Source organism: Hemitrygon akajei, chromosome 20 (assembly GCF_048418815.1).
Source record: "Hemitrygon akajei chromosome 20, sHemAka1.3, whole genome shotgun sequence".
Taxonomy (NCBI): Eukaryota; Metazoa; Chordata; class Chondrichthyes; order Myliobatiformes; family Dasyatidae; genus Hemitrygon; species Hemitrygon akajei.
The window spans coordinates 52,019,204-52,037,230 of NC_133143.1; the positions used below are offsets into that span (position 1 = coordinate 52,019,204).

Sequence of the window (18,027 nt, forward strand, 5' to 3'; positions counted from 1 at the left end):
TGATGAGTTTGCTAGGAATTATGGTGTTGAGGGCAGAGCAACAGGCACTAAACAGTAGTCTAATGTTGGTGTCTTTACTGTCCAGATGAATGTAGGGACAGGGAGATGATGCTGACATGAACCTGTTTTGCAGTGAGTTGAGGTTGTCTGGGAGGCTGGTCTTGATGAGTGCTGTTACCAGCCTCTCAAAGCACTTCATGAAGGGTGGGTGTCACAGTTACTGGGCAGTAGTCATTAAGGCACGTTACTTTATTTTTCTTAGGTTCTGGGATAATAGTTGCCTTCACAAAGAAAGTGGCACCTCAGATTGAAGTAAGGAGCAGTCAAAAATGTTTTCTTTACATGCCATTTAGGCAGATCACTCCATACATAAATGTGTTGGGTAATGTAACTGGGAGAAATGTACATAATTCACTGACATTGAGCTGGGGTTTCTCTTTAAGAGGCTGGTCTGACGTGATGATGTTACCTAAAGTTTTCAGCATACTTTTGTTTAGGGTTTGGAGTTCAATAAAAGGTGTTTATGGGTTTCATTAAATATAAAAAGCCTCACTTTATTTAATTGGTGAAAACCTACATTGGTGACCCCGAATTTTTCTAATGTGGTAGTGTCACTCAGAACGGCTGTGAGAATGGTGAGTCTGCTAGAACACCCGCCCGAACACGATAAATACCGATTGCTGAAAACTCTCCTTTTACAGACTTCTGGACAATCGGAGTCTGAGTGCATCGAACAGTTGCTCTCCTTACCCAGTCTCAGCGATGATAGGCCTTTGGAGTGAATGAGCCACATGCTGTCTCTCCTGGGAAATCACCATCCTTGTTTTATTTTTAAAACTCTTCATGCAGCAAATGCCTGATCAAGTTTGCATAGCCCTCACTAATGCAACTGTGAAGGTCAATATGGAGCTTGCTAAAATGGTGATGGTCTACACTCAGTCAGTCAGTAGTGCTCTGTCTCAACAAGCCCAGTCAGCAAGGCCCCCAACGTAAGGACGCCCGCGGCTGTGAAACAGATGACACTGGGTCTATGTTTTTACCATGCTTGCTTTGGTAGGAATGATAGAAAGTACTGACCGTCTTGCAGCTTCGACAGTGCCAGCACATTGGGACATCAGACGTGAGTGAACACCGTGGGTTCCAGCTGCCAGGGTTGTCTACTTTTCATCACAGACACCCTTTCAGGACGACACTTCTTATGTGACACTGGTGCCCAAGTGAATGCCAGCATTGGCAATTGGTGAGAAGGCAAAGAGGGATGAAACCTCACTGGAGGCCAACAATGGCAGCAGGATCCAGACTTGTGGATCCTGACACTCTCCTTTAGTGGGCGATATTACACGTGGGACTTCATCCTGGCTAAAGTGGCTAGACCCCTGCTCGGTGCAGATTTCCTGTGTGCTTAAGGACTATTAGGCGATTTTGAGAACTGCTGACTTGCAGATGTCAAGGACTTTGGATCATTACACTACTCCCTCAGTAAGTTCTCCACAATGACTCGGTCAAGCGCATGCACCATGCCATGTGAGTTCGCTTGACTGCTGGGCAAATTCCCAGACCTCACCAAGCCCACATTCTCAACTACAGTTGCAAAACATGGGGTCGAGTGCCATGTTCCCACAACTGGCCCGCCAATCCATGCCCTTGTGCGTAAACTGGACCCAATGTAACTGACAACTGCAAAGGCCAAGTTTGCCAACATAGAAAGACTCAACTGTATGCCAGTTGAATCACCCCTGGGATTCACCCTTCCGTATGGTCCCCAAGTCTGATGGTGGTTGCTGCCCATGTGGGGATTACCAATGCCATATCGAGGCCACCACCCCCTGACCATTACCCAGTCCCACACATCCAAGACTATTTGACACATTTAGCTAGAGAGTCACTGTTTTCCAAAGTCAGTTTAGTTATGGGCTACCATCCAATGTCTGTATACTCAGGACATTCCCAAAACAGCTGTGATAACCCCGTTTGATCTTTTGAAGTTTCAGCTCGTGCTGTTTGGACTGAAAAATGCAGCACAGACTTTCCAACAGCTGATGGACTCTGTATTAAAAGACTTAGACTTTCTCTTTTTTTTACCTGGATGACATACTTGTCGTCAGTGCGTCCAAATCCAAACACGCTGTTCATCTCCACACACTTTTCGTGCACTTAAGCCAACCCGGGTTAATTAATTACTCTGCTAAATGCCGATTTGGGTTGGCAGCCATTTACTTTCTCAGTCATCCCATCTCTGCAGAAGGTGAACACCCCTCCCGTCAAAAGTAACTGGTGTTATTGATTTTCCTCCACCCTGCACAACTAAGAAACAGCAGGAGTTTTTAGGCATGGTGAATCTCTATCACCGCTTCATTCTGCGAGCTGCTGAACTTGTGCTTTTCCCTGTACGGTGCACTTAAAGGCAATACCCCTAACCAAATACTTGACTGGTCAGCAGACATGACTAGGGCATTCCATGATACCAAAAGTGACCCTAGTGTCACACCTGCTCCCCAAAGCACCCATTGCCATTACTAACCATGCCTCAGACTATGCTGTGGGTGCTGGCCGAAGGTGTGTGACAGCCACTGCCTATTTCAGCCAGCAGCTCCACTCCCCCTGAAAGGAAGTACAGCATGTTTAATTGTGGGCTTCTTGGTCTCTAACTGGCTGTCCTCCATTTTTTAGAAGGTTGCCATTTCACAGCATTCGTTGACCACAAACCCGTTATGCACGCAATAGCCAAAATATCAGATCCTTTGTCTCACCTGGCCTACATATTAGAGCTCACAATCGATATACACCATATCAAAGGGAAAAATAACACCGTGGCTGATTGACCTCAATGGCTAGCCATTGAGGTCATACACATAGGGGTTGACAATGCCGGCATGGCAGCTGATCAAGTTACTGACCCAGAGGTCCATGCTGACCGAACAACAGTCACGGGCCTGCAGTTAGCTGACATTAAGTTCGGGCAAGCTGGGGTTTCTCTCCCTTGAAATGTCTCAACCAGTCACCGTCACCCCATTGTGCTGTCAGACTGGAGTTGGACAGTTTTTGACTCCCTACATGGCTCCTCACATCCGGACCAAAAGGCCTCACAGAAACTGGTTGCACTAAAGTTTGTTTGGCACGGCCTCAGAAAGGACGTGTGTGATTGGACTGCAGTTTGTGTGGAGTGCCATGTTTGGGCGTCATTGACACCTTTTGAGGTTCCTGAGTGATGGTTTGATCATATCATTGTGGACCTTATTGATCCTCTTTGCTCCCCCCCACCCCCCATGGTTTCACTCACCTCCTTACCATGGTGGACCGTACCACCAGGTGAGAGGTCGTCTCTCTAGAATCGATGACGGCCGCAGGCATGGCTTAGGCAATGATCAGCACCTGGGTTGCCCAGTTTGGCACCCCATCTGCTATTTCCCATGACCACAGTCCCCTATTTATTTCAGACCCCTGGACTGCGATGGTCCAGAACCTCCGTGTTAGGCTACATCACACCACAGCGTATCACCCACAGTCCAATGTCCTAGTGAGTGGTTTCACCGCTCCTTAAAGGCTGCTCTGAGGGATTCCTTGACCGATGAGCGTTGGCATGATCATCTCCCGTGGGTCCTGCTGGGGATCAGAACAGCTCTAAAAGAGGATCGGCCATTGGATATATGGGCAGCTGTTGTGAGCGCCAGGTGACTTAATTCCTGATGCCTGGTCAGCCTCTCCTCAGTAAATTCAATTCCTTTTCACCTATTCCTACCGTCCAGCATGGCGTAGAGCACTCTTGTGTTCCTGTTGACCTGCATTCCAACTCGTTCGTTTTCATCCACCATGACGCACACCAACGTCCCCTTAGGCCCCCTAATGATGACCCATTCCGCATTTTGGAATGGGAAGGAAAGGCTCATCATGGATAAGAGGGGTAAACCTGAGCATACTTCAGTAGATGGCCTGAAACCGGCCCGCCGATATTTGGAGTATTCCACTGCCATGCCCCTGGCGTCACAACGTGACCATGAACATGTCAATGCACCTCTGGTCAAGCTGGAGACATCTGCGGTTCCTCCACTCATGGAACACGGGACCTGAGCTGAGCGGCTCATCTGAACTCCAGACAGCTCACAATGCCGGCTTTAGTGAATTCTGGGGGAACCTGCATAGGGTAATGTAACTGGGAGAAATGTACATAATTCACAGCCACCGGCATTGAGTTGGGGTGTCTCTTTAAGAGGCTGGTCTGACGTGATGACGTTGTTACGTAAAGATTTTTAGAATGCTTTTGTTCAGGTTTTAGAGTTCAATAAAATGTGTTTATGGGCTTCATTAAATATAAAACACCTCTCTTCATTTTATTTGTGAAAACCTACAAATGCATCAAGGTAGTACAAAAGGGAAAACAATAATGGAATGTCGAATATCATGTTGCAGTGACAGAATGTGTAGTGCTGGTAGTCAAATGAGTTGCAAGGGGAATTGATTGCGGGGTTAGGAGTTCTTTATCATACAAGGGGTCAGTTGAAGATTTTTACAACAGCAGGACAATACTGGTAATCACTAATGAAAGTTTCCCTCAATATATTGGAGCAACATGGTCGGTAGAATTGTTGATTCAGAGCTCCAGCAGCCGCATTTCAATCCTGACCTTGGGTGCTGTCTACATCAACCTTGGTCGCTGGGGTTGTCATGGGTTCTGCCTGTCGCCTCACTACCATGCTGCCCTTTCAGAGATACAGCATGGTATTGGGCCCTCCTGGCCTAACAACTCATGCCATTCAGTCTAAGACTCAAAGGTTTAGCAAAATCATTATTCGTATGTACCTTGAAACACACAGTGAAATGTGTTGTCAACCAATATGCTAAGGATGTGCTGGGGGCAGCATGCAAGTGTCATCACATATTCCAGTGCCCAAACAGCATGCCCACAATGCTTGGCAGAACAACACAGAACACAACAATCAACAGTAGTGAAAGAAGCCTTGTTCCTCCCCTCCTCCCACCTACGCACCCATCTATATGCACAGTCCTCTGACCCCAGGATAGGCCACCTTCTTTGTCCTTGACCTCCCCAGTGGACTCGTCGGGATTTGCAGCCTTGAGCTCTGGCCATTGGATTAGTTGCAAGAAACAGCAGAAATCCTTTTCCGACACCTTCTGGTGTCAGGTATCAGTTTGAAAGGAACTTCTTTGCCCTGCATTTGTGACACTTTCTAGTTGGCTGAGCAGGTACTTGTATTGAAATATCCTCACAGACATGAAACCAGGAAGGAAAGAGTTAAATTTTACAGAATGTGAAATAAATATAGGAAAATACAGGAGTTTAAATATTAAAGAGAAACTTTTCAAGAAGTTATTCCACAGTATTTTCTGTAGAACTATACACCATAGACACGATTTTCTTTTACTCAGTTTAGTGAGTTTTATAATCAATGTTTACAACTTAGAACTTGATCCATAACCCACATCTCATGAAATAGTCTTTAATGTTTTCATGATAAGTAACATGGTTTGTTAAGATCATAAGACACAGGAGCAGAATTAGGCCATATGGTCCATTGAGTCTGCTCTGCCATTCCATCATGGCTGATCCATTACGCCTCTCAACTTCAATCTCCTGCTTTCTCCCTGAAACCTTTGACACCCTTAATAAACAAGAACCTATCGACCTCTACCTTAAATATATGCAATGATTTGGCCTCCACAACCGTCCGTGGCAATGAATTCCATTGATTCACCACCCTATGGCTAAAGACATTCCTCTCATCTCTGATGTCCTTCTATTCTGAGGCAGTTGTCTCTGATCCTAGATTCTCCCACTATAGGAAACACAGTCCCCATGTCCTCTCTGTCTAGGCCTTTCAACATTTGGTAGGAGACTTTGAAATTTTTGTCAATTCATTGACTTTGCCAGGTAGCAAACACTGCTGAGGAAGGCTGAATCAGGACTTTAACACTAAAAGTTCAAAGTAAATTTATTATCAAGGTGCATAGTTATATGCCACTATGTACAACCCTGAGATTTGTTTTCTTTTGGGCATACTTAGTAAATCCAAGAACCATAACAGAATCAGTGGAAGACCACACCTAAAAGTGCAGACAAACAACTAATGAGCAAAAGACAACAAACTGTTCAAATATAAAAGAATGAAAAAAATAATAATAATAAATAAGAAATAAATACTGAAGAATCCTTTAAAATGAGTGCATAGGTTGTGGGAACAGTTCAGTGATGGGGTGAGTGAAGTTATCCCTACTTTTTCAAGAGCCTGATGGTTGAAGTGTAATAATTCCTGAACTTGGTGGTGTGAGTCCTGAGGCTCGTATACCTTCCTCCTGATGGCGGCAGTGAGAATAGTGCATGGCCTGTGTGGTGGGGGTCCCTGATGATGGACGCTGCTTTCATGTAACAGTGCTCTGTGTAGCTGTGCTCAATGGTGGGGAGGGCTTTACCCATGATAAACTGGGCCATATCCATTACCTATTGTAGGATTTTCTGTTGAAGGGCGTTGGTGTTTCTATAGCAGGACGTGATCTTGGAGTTGCTGCCTGTTTTCTGGAGTAATGATAGTGAGCAGTGACAGCCTCACCCTCATCACGATGACAAAATGCAAACCAGTGCCAAGCCATCTTGATTGTGGAACTCCACTAATGCATTGCCCTTTATTTTCTCTTCACAGCATGTTGCAAAAGAGTCCATCACATCGACCAGCCGCTGCAGAAATACTGAAAATTCCATATATCGACCAACAGCTCCAGGTAGAGAAAACAGCACCCATCCAATCTCCCCAGACTGCCAACCTTCCAGGTCTTCTATCAATTTCAGTTGCAGACACAATAGATATATTTAAGGATGAGCTTGATTGGTACTGAAGTAAGATAGAAATAGAAGGATATGTGATGGGATTAGACAAGGAAGGAGGTAAGATCTGAGGAGACACTAGATAGTTCAGAGCAGAGGCTGCAATTCCCATCGCAGTCTGTAAGGAGTTTGTACGTTCTCCCTGTGACCTCTTGGGTTTCCTCTGAATGCTCCGTTTTCCTCTGGCATTCCAAAGACGCAAGAGGTAAGGTTAGTGAGTCATGGACCTGCTATGTTATCGTTGGAAGTGTGGCGGCTCGTGTGGGTTTCTCTCAGCACATCCCCAATGCAAGCGACGCATTTCACTGGATGTTACGATGTACATGTGACAACTAAAGCTAATCTAATCTAAAATAAAATATAAGAGACTCTGACAGGATGAACAGGTTGGACCTATTTCCCTTTGCAAAGAGGTCAGTTACTTGGGAATATAGGTTTCAGTTCAATGGTAGCAGGAAGTAAGGAAACACTTTCAACCAAATAGTAGTGGAGTAGTAGATCTCGTTGCTCAAAAGGTGCTGGATAAAGAAATGTTATCAAATCTAAGAAATATCTGAAGGAGTTAATCAGGGAAGAAGTAACCAGTAAGGACACAATAAGAGTGTAGTTGGGATTTCAGGTAGGCCATATGGGTAGCAGTACTCCAGAATTCCAGGGCACCATGGTAGCATAGCGATTAGTGCGACGCTTTAATGGCTCGAGGCGTCAGAGTTCAGAGTTCAATTCCGATGTCATTTGTAAGGAGGCTGTGTGTCCTTCCCATGAAATGCTCTGGTTTTCTCCCAAAGACATGCCGGCTGGTAGGTTATTTAGTTGTTGCAAATTGTTCTGATTAGGCTAGGGTTGAATCGGGGATCGCTGGGCAGCATAGCTCAAAGGGCCAGAAGGGCCTGTTCCACACTCTATCACAATAGATACATACGGACATACAGTGGCATCAGTCAGAATTATTTGCAGATAAATTCATTGGAATGGCAATGGAACTGAGAAGCTATCGTCATTGGGAAAGATTGAGCAGCCTGCAGCTGTTTAAAAAAGAGAAAACTGAGACATGACTGATGGAAGCTGGTGAGATTATGGAACAGATTGATGGAGTACACTTTGAGATATTTCCAATAGCAGCGCCCCAACCAGAAGCCGTGAATATGAAAAAGTCACAGATATATCCAGCAGGCAATTTAGGAGTAACTATTTCATGCAGAAAAATGTGAGAACATAGAATCTTTTATCACAGAATAGAGCAGATGTACTTCAGGAAGAAGGGACCAGAGGTTATTGTGAACGAGGAAATGCAGAAGGAGGCTTTAGTGGAGCACAAGCATATGTATGGACATGTTAGACTGAATAGCCTATTCCTCAACAATATTCTGCTAAGTCCCCCTAAGTTTCCAAAAGTACAAGATTTTAAAATCACGTCATGTTAAAAGCTGTTCATTCCGACTTTGGTGCTGTTTGCTTACCAACTCTGCATTCCTTCTCAACTTTGTTCCTGTGGCTCAGCACAATGCCTGGTCCCTGAACCAGCAACCACTCTGCAGCTCAAGGTGAACTAAAGGCCTGGCATTGCCAACCTCTTCCTTGCACATCTCTGGGAGGTGACTTTCCCCCACCGCTGGGGATGAGAGTTCTCTCTCTCCACAATTCCTCTGTCAATATCCCGTTTGTACAGGTGTCCGTCTTATGACATATGGAGATTTCAGGTCTTTGATTCAAAAGGTTAGAGATATATTTGAGGAATTAAAACTTCACCAAAAAACTGGGAGGCATTGGGAATTTCCTACCTGAAAGGGTGAATTCCAGAATAAATTGATGAAATGGTTGTTCTCAGTTTTTATTCAGAAGGATGAGAGTTCAGGACAACAAAATAGGATTAGTCTCAGTAGTTCTTTATTGGCCTGCATTGACTGACAGGGTGAAATAATCTTCTCTGCGATCAGTTTCTGAGATGCTGTCATTCTATGATTTAATTTAGAATGTGGGAAAAATGAAACAACTTTTGGCAGTTCTGTAGTCCTCGTTCTTATTATGCAGAACACTATAATTAACACCATGTGAAGAAGACAGCTTTGGATCCTTTTATCTATAGGCTGGGTAGTGTTATAAGATGCTCATTCATTTACTAGAAGTTAAAGAGACTGGAAAACCACGAGAATAGAAACTTGACTGGTGTCGTTGATACTGTCAAACAAATCTTTAAAATGCATTCAGTTTTGTCAGTTTTTCCTATTGCTGACAGGACTTGTCACGTCAAACAGTGACAGAAGGGTCACGGACCTTAGGATTTACTGACAGGAGCAGTCTGGGCGGACTGTGACAGATAGATGATTGGAGCTCAGAATTTGTATTAAAGTGACTTTGTATAATACCTGAGAAAATGTACTCTGTCAATTGTGAGAACCCATTGTTAGAGAGCACATATGTTATATTTAAGGTGCTAGGAGGGAACAACAGTTTTTCAAATAGACATTCCTTTTATTTAATGATTTGTGGGGTGTGGTTGGTGCTGGTTGACCATATGTAATTGTCATTACGTACATAGTAATTTGCTTTATTGAAATGCAGCAATTAATGTGATTCTCTCCTGTGCCTCAGGTAGATGCTGCCTATGCTTTGACTTGGTGATGATGATAGAGTTCTAAGTCAGCAGAATTGAGATTTGGAGGAGATCTTGAGGACTGTGGGGTTCCATGAACCTGCTTCCCTTTGACTGGCAGAAGTCACAGATTTAGGGGAATGATGCTGAACGAGACTTGGCAAGACACTACAGTGCATCTTGTACACTCGTGACATAGGGAGGGAATGCTTCAAAGGGTGAACTTTGTTTTCAATAGTTTACTGTTTTAATGATCTGTCTGGAAATATTTTTTTAAAAAGTTGCAGATGCTGGAAATCAAAATGAGGGGCGCTCAGTAGCACAGCGGTTGGTGTAATTGCTTTACAGTGCCAGCCATCGTTGATGTGAGTTTGATTCCCACCACTGTTTGCATGTTCTCCCTGTGATGATGCGAGTTTCCTCCAAGTGCTCTGGTTTCCTCCCACATTCCAAAGACGAACAGTAAGCGTTAGTGAGTTGTGAGCGTGCTGTGTTGACGCTCGGTGTGGTGACAACTGTGGGTAGCCCCCGGCACTGCAAAAAGATGATGTAAATGATTAATTTTACTGTATATTTCAATGTACATGTGACAAATAAAGCTATTCTCTTTTTTAAAAAAAAAAATACAGAAACTGTAAGGGTTAGATAGCATCTGTGGAAAGAGAAATGTGATTGTTTCAGGTTGAAAGCTTTTGGGTTCCCAGTTTTTGATTATTTACACATAATTATTGGTCTGTTATTGGATTTAGTGGTAGGCTTCCCTTCACACTGTGTGAATGTTCAAAGCACCTTTCATATCTTGATTTTAATCACTCTTTTGACTCTTTTGTAAATTACAGAATATAAGATGCAAGTTCTCAAACATAAGCATGAAAGACAAGACAATAAGCTCCCAGAAAGAAGCTCTGCAAATAAAGAAAGCTTTGTAAGTAAGACCATGTACAGTTGATCTTCAATGGTAGTCTTCACTGATCTAATACTGAAGCCTGGAGTGTCACTAATGGGGTGGGAGGGTTGGAGGCATTAGGCCAATGGAAATGAGAATGAAGGCAATGGAAGAGATGGGCGTGCGGTATTCACAGCGTAACAACTAGAAGCTTAGCTCTATTGGTGTGTGGTGGTTGTAGGCATAGGAGGCCTGCAAACTTTGACTCATAGCCCTTAGAGTCTTTGCTAACATGAAACCAATTTCAACTGCACTGTCTCCGGCAGATGGCCTACAACCCACCATTCTCTGCCTATTCATTTTTCTGCCTCTATACTTATTAAACGTTGTTGCCGTATTTGCTTCCAGTACCTCTAAGCACCTACCACTCTTTATGTAAATGTTTTTTAAAAAAAACTTGCCTCAAAAAGCTTCCTTAAGTTGACCCTCCTCACATTAAAGCTATTGTACTCTAGTATTTGACATTTCCACCCTGGGGGGAGAAAGGTTCTGACTGTCAACCCGATCTATGCACCTCAACCTGCAATGCACTTGAGAAAACAAACCAAATTTGCCCAACCTCTCCTTATAGCTGATATTTTTAAAACCAGGCAACACTGTGTGGACCTCTTCCAAAGCCTCTACATCCTTCCTGGAATGTGACGACCAGAACTATACAAATATGGCCTAACCAAAATATTGCCGATGTTTATACTCAAGTATGCCATATACCTTCCTTACCACCCTAACTACTTGTCCACCTTCAGGGGGTTATAGAATTGCACCCAAGGTTACCTCTGTACCCACCAATGCTCCTAAGGGTCCTGCCACATATTGTACACCTTCGTCTTACATTTGACCTCCCAGTACATTGAATCTGGTACTGGGGGAGTTTGGAGAGTGGCAATTAGTGGTGGATATTGTGAAGAAAAAGTGAAAGAAATAGACATCAAAAAGGCATTTAATTCATCTCTATTTAGCCTCCAGATTTTCAAGGTTCAGTGTGGTGAATAAATCTGAAGCCTCATTATAATATTCAAATGACCACTCTGCTGGCTTGAGTAGATTAATCTCTCAAACCCCACTGACATCCTTTGAAACTGAAATGGCCAATAGAGATTTGGGTTTCAGGAGTCAATTCAAACTCACCATTCCTAAGAGTTCTAAATTTCTTGCTGATTACAAGCCAGTGATCAAACTGACCTATTGAAATGGATAAAATACCTGTAAACACCTTTAACCTGAGATATGATCGAGGCCTTTAAAATCTTTAATGAAAATCTGAATTGAGAGGCTCTAAGTGCTCCCTTGTGGAATATTGAATACCTGGGAGAGATCACAGAAAAGGCTCAGATATTTCAATAGCTGTTGGAGAGAGTGTAGCCGCCAGCAACCAATTAAAGTTCAGCTCAGCTACCTTAATGCAGATTAACAGTCAATCTTTACCTTGTGTTGTTCCTTTTCTGTATGTTTTACGGGCAAGATCTTTACATCTGTTATCCATTGTCATTTTTAATTGATTCTGCTAATTCTTTCGACTTAATGAAATGCTTGCTTCAAAGTGTTACATTTAATATATGGCCAATAACATAGGTTACAATATCAGTCATTGTTCAATGTGTGAGTGGTATTAGAGATTATTACAATAGAGAGTTCCTTTGAGCCAGAGGCTGACATGCTGTGAATGATAGAATCCGTGCTATTTGGAAAAAAAAGAACTATTATCTTTATCTTTGACAGTGTCTAGGTTGGTAACCCTCTTGCCTCCAAATTAGAAGATTGTGCATTCGAATCTCACTCCAGAGACTGGAGAGCAGAAAGTGTGGATGTGCTGCTTTGTTAAATGTGATGTCCTTAGATGGGATGTTAAATTCAAACTGCATCTGCTCTCTCATCTGGGGATAAAAGGGTCCAGTGGCACAATTTCAAAGACGAGCCGGACTGTTCATTCTGGTATTGTGACCAATATTCATTCCTCACTCAACATCAGTGAACCAAAATAAAAGCTGACTGTTATTCCAGTGGTGTGTGTGGGAACTTGCTGTGTACAAGTTGGCTGCTGCCTTTCCTATCTCACATAGGTATAACACTTCAGAAATACTTCAGTGGTTGTCAAGTGCTCGGGAAAGTTTGAGGTTGGTGAAGTTGGTAGTCAACGGCTTTCTTGTGTTTCTTAGGACTGTGTGGTAAATTAGTATTTTAACTATGTTTGACTCTTGCATAAAAATCATCAATGCCCCTTAGTCTATTCCTTTACTTAATGGACAAGTAAAGAATGTATTATGGGTATTAATTTAGAAGATCTTCTTAAAAATGACTTTTGGTTGAGTTGAGTTGTTCAATTCTACCCAACCATTAACTACCCAATGCACACATTTTCCAAATTATTTCCAAAATGATTTTTCTTTGACTGATTCATTGAAAGGTACAGTTCTCAAACATTTTTCTATCATGCATCTTTCAAAGAGTTGAGGTTTTGGTCCCTTGAAGCTTGTGCAGGAAGTCTAAAGGCTACTGGTAACATGCAGGCAATGAATCAGCATTCATATGTTCTAGACCAAGGGTTCCCAACCTGGGATCCATGGGCCCCTCGGTTAATAGTAGGGGTCCCTGGCATAATAAAGGTGGGGAACCCCTGTTCTGGACCATGCTGACATTTAGAAGAAATTAGATGAGAAATCATTAATAGGGAAAGTGTGCAAACATCTCAATGTGTGGTCCCAAAAAGGACCCGTAGAATCATGCTAAGCCATCTTCACTCTTCTATTTAACCTTCTTGTAATAAATAGCAATGTATCCTTTCTAGCATCTGCATGCTAGCATAGAGATCTGTATACAAGGACAGTGCAGCTTCAGTTGAACTTGAACATTTCCCAGTTTCTCAACATTTTTCATTCTTGTTCCCATCTGCTGCACTGGCCCATTTACTTGGCCTGCCTACATCCATTTGAAGCCTCTTTATATCTTTAGCACTACTCACATTCCCGTTTAGTGTCATGTCATCAGCTTGCTTAGAAATATTACACTTGGTCCCCTTGGCCAAATCAGCGGAGCTTCAGAATTTGACCTATAAAAGTGTCTCAGTACCTCTGAACAATGGGATAGCGGTAGTATCGAGTAAATCGTAATATTTATGCCACAGGTGATTCACATGGTTTCAAATACTAGATATATTTGAGTTGATAAGTGTATTTCCATAGTTCACCGATGTTTGTTTTCTTTTAAAATTTATGCTATTCTATTGTAATGAAGGTACAGGGGGAGGAGGGGTGGTTGCTGATACAATTAATTGGAGATTAAAAGAAGATGTTTTTGATTTGGGAGCATGAATATGTGGTTTTCTTGGGATCTGCTTAAAAAAAAGCATCCATGTGTACCAGAGAATGATCAGTCTGGCCCACATCAATTAGCCTGGCAATGTTCAGGCTGATGTAGTACTACTGTCTCACATCTACCGCGATCCAGATTTCATTCTGACCTCTGGCGCTGCCTGTGTGGAGTTTGCTCCAACTACCTTTGGCCACATTTCCTCCCTAATCCAAAAGGTATGATGGTATGTGCTACCTCTTAATGTGGGTGTTTTGACAAAAAAAATTGCATGGGCACGTGGGGGAGAGAAGAAGTAGTAGGACAATGGCGAAATAAGGAGAGAGGGAATGGCATTGATCATTTTGGTGCTAGCATGGACATTAAAGGCCAAATGGCTTCTGTCTGTCTCATAATAATAAATTGAACAACTGGACTTCGCATAAAGATGATCCTGGCTAGAACATTAGCGATAACTATATTGGGCAAAGAGGTGCAACAAGATGGCTAACAGCGGGTTGCACTTGTGAGAGAAGTTTGTACAGATCTACACTTTAGAGAAGACTGAAAATTAAGGGTTTGAGTGGGTAGATATATACAAGGTAAGTTTTTTTTAGGTCACTATTGCTAAGTGGGGTGAGAACTGTACTCCTATCTGCACATGTTACCCCATAGACTTCAGTGACATGTGATTGTTAGGAAATAAGTTGATATTCTTGCATGTATTTAGACTTGCAAGCAAAGAAGAATTTCTCCTTCCTTATGATATTTCCATCTTCGGTGAGACAAGAACTAGTTGATTAAATGACATAAATCAATATATCTAATTGAATTCCATGAGATACTCCTTCCTTTAGAGATGGGTAGGAATGTGGAAACTGTAACCCCTGCTTATCTGAGGTGAAAAGCATTTGAGGACAAGTTAAGTAAGCACATAGCATAGAGAGGAATGCAAGCTGTGCATAAAGCACGAGATTGATGGCAGAGTAGAGGCTGGTGTAATGCTATTACAGTGTCAGTGACCTAGATTCAATTCCGCTGCTGTCTGTGAGGAGTTTGTATGTTCTCCCTGTGACCGCGTGGGCTTCCTCCCACATTCCAAAAAAAAATACACGTTAGTAGGTGAATTGGTCACATGCGTGTAATTGGGCAGTGCGGGCTCATTGGGCTAGAAAGGCGTGTTACTGTGCTGTATCTTCAAAACTAAAAGAAAAAAATATCAGGGAGGAAGCTGGGGACAAGGTAGGCTATATGTTTTTTTAATCAAATTTTATTGCTGGTTAAACAGGGGAGCCATTGACCCTTAATTTTGTACATGGGTAAACCAATTAAGTAAAACTCTTGTAATGAACTGACCTTTCTTTGGGGTACTCATAGGTAATATTTAGATGGAATAAATACTCCATAGGATTCACAAACAGTCCCATCTCAATCTATGTATTAGCTTCACTCCAGCACTTGGCTGCTAATTGGAGTGAAAGCATCATATTGCAAAAACTATGTCATGAATCTCTAAATATAAATCATATTAAAATAATTTAAAACAAATATATTCAGAGCAAGACATATCGGCATTTAGATAGCAGATAGTAATTACGAACTGGAATATGATTTTCATGAAATTTACAATTATGAAGGAATAAGTAGCAAACCGTGGGTGTTATCTGGCTGGGCAATTAGAAAGAGAATTGGCAACATGTTAATTGGAGGGAATGCATATTATAATCACAAGCTGTTGAATTGAATTTGCATAAATAATTACCACATAAATCACACACTTGACTACAAATGGTTTGAAGTCATATTCCAAAACGTATACATAGATCAACTGAGAATTCCTGAGCATAAATTAATTTGTCTTTGTTCTCTGCCACTTTGTTCCAATCAGTTCACTGTTATCAGCCTGTATTTTATTTAGCTTTTCCACATCCCGTGCCTTTTTTTTAATGAATGTCTCTGATTTACTGCATAAACATGCAGGCAGGATCAGGAGAAGAGGTTTTTTTTTACTGCATTACTGTTCCAAAATCCTGCTCCAATGATTTAGAGAAAGGAGTTCAAGTTAGACAACAACAGCTAGGGAATTTAAACTCAATTAATTACATCAGTATAGAATTTAAAAACTTGCAGTAGTAATCAGGTTATAAAAACCATTGATTACTGGGAAAATCCATCTCACTCATGAATGCTTCTTTAGAAAGGGACGTTGTTCACTTTTTCACTCCTTTCTGATTAGTAATGGCATCAAAGGTTATGGGGAAGAGGCAGTAGATGGGGTGTAGAGGGAAAATAAATCCGCCATGATCAAATTGTGGGAAGGCTTGACGGGCTGAGTGGCTTAATTCTGCGCCTATTCCTTACGATTTTATGAAATGGTCCACTATTACTGTAAACACCCCAAATTATGTGCAAGTCAGACTTGCAAGCAATGGAACACCTTATTGCATTAACTCAAAAGCAATTAAAGATAAATAAATGGTGGTTGTTCCAGCAATGGACATGTCACAGGGATGAATCAGATCATAAATTAGATTTCAAATGTTGTTTACCCTTATGGATTCACTATCATCTATATTGCTCCCCTCTGAACTTGGCACTGTTGTGCTGGTAGCATCTGGACAGTCACAGTGCTCCGTACAACTTTGAGAGAGTCTTAGGCACAATAACTGGGGTTGATTGTTGGAAAAAGAGATTACAGATGCCTGGTAGTAACTTAATTGGGTTGTTTTCAAATACATGTTTCATAAACGATGAGAACAAAGCTCTAGAGTTTTGTGGAAAGTTCACTGTCTTCAGTTTATTTACACATGAGTAGACACATCCTCTGCTATTAGTATTTGTGTAAGACTTAATCTAACTAGAAACAAAACATAGTACATTGAAGAATGCAGGACCTTCATCCAGTGATGTTGTGTTGAACTTATTAAACTAGTAATTAAATGGCTAACTAACTAATCCCTTCTAACCATACAAGGTCTATATCCCTCCATTTGCTGCCCCTCTTACCCTTCAATCTTAGACATTTCAACCCAGTTGAAATGGGAGAAAGATACCAGTTGTGTACTCTATCTACACCTCTCATAATCTCATAAACTTCTTTCAGGTTTCCCTTCAGCTTCTGCTGCTGATGAACACGTATATTAGCAAATGGGAAATTATACCAAGTTGAATTATGAAGTGAATCAGAGAAGAATATCTGAGTCATCAGGGCATTGTGAGTTGGGTGGTTCTGGCATTTAATAATGGTTTACCAAACAATTCTTTCACTTTAACTGAATCCAGTCTATGTTGCTTTGAAGAGGTCCACTTTGTACAGCATAATAATTTTTTTTTGTTTACAATCATTAGATTACCGATTTTTGGAACTGAAATATGCCATATAGCTTTTGGGTAACTATACTTAGACAAGACCCCAAAGAAAATCAAAAAGAACATGTATGTAAATGTAGTAAAATCTCTGAGCAATAATACAAAAATTCCACCAAATTCCAGTAGAACAAGAGTTTAAAAAACTTGAATAAAGAAGTAAGTTTTAATTATTTCCAAAAGGAAGAGAGAGTTGAGGAAGGGTGACATAATGGGCAAATTTCAGAATATTTTGTGTGCTTATTGCATGTGGCTATGGTGATTGTTTTTATCCTTGAGTGTTAATTACAACAGCAAGTACATGGAGGCTTCCAGGTTTGTTCATAGCTGACCTACTTTTCTGCAATGGAATTGGCTTTTACTTCATTCCATCTGTAACCATGCCTACTAAATAATTAGTTGCTTGCTCAAAGGCCTGAATTTTAAAGCTGATCATCATAACCATAAAGTTAAAGAAATGTTAGGTCATGATTTGACCATTTGGGTTTGTCGCTGAAAAGAATTGGAAGTTATATTTATTCCCTCAGTAGCTTTTGCCATCCTATTGAGAATCTGGATAAAGAAATTTGAAATAATATAGAATTCTGATGTAGGACAGTTCAGAGAGCATAAATAATGCATTGTGTTCTGTTCGGCAGAGACTGAGTAATAATTGTCAGGTTCTTTTTGATTAAAGAGCTATGGATATTGGATTTAGAGGAGAATTAAATATCTTGGGTAAACATTTATGTTAGAGTTTTGATCCAGGCATTCTTTGCTGTTAATGTAGGAATCCCCACACTTTTAACTGCTAGTAAAGAAAAGAAAACTTGCATTTCTATATCAGCTTTGGCTTTCATATCTCCTCCGAAATGTGCCAAAATGCTTTACAGCTTACGAATTAATTATGAAGTATGTAGCTTGTGTGGGAAATTCTGCAAAAAATATTGTGGATAGCAAGTCTCCAAAATTAATATTCTGGTAATCATCAGATAACCTGTGTTAGCAATATTGGAGATATAT

General features: G+C 41.5%; 1 protein-coding gene across 6 annotated transcripts in view; it reads left to right on the forward strand.

Moving 5' to 3' along the window:
• nek11 (NIMA-related kinase 11) overlaps nt 1–18,027 on the forward strand; it is a 296,435-nt gene that overhangs the window by 167,901 nt on the left and 110,507 nt on the right. For all 6 annotated transcript variants that reach the window (XM_073024305.1, XM_073024303.1, XM_073024304.1 and 3 more), the window contains 2 exons: nt 6,654–6,732; nt 10,268–10,353. In XM_073024305.1, the coding sequence (XP_072880406.1) occupies nt 6,654–6,732; nt 10,268–10,353 (165 nt within the window). The remainder of the gene's footprint in view (nt 1–6,653; nt 6,733–10,267; nt 10,354–18,027) is intronic.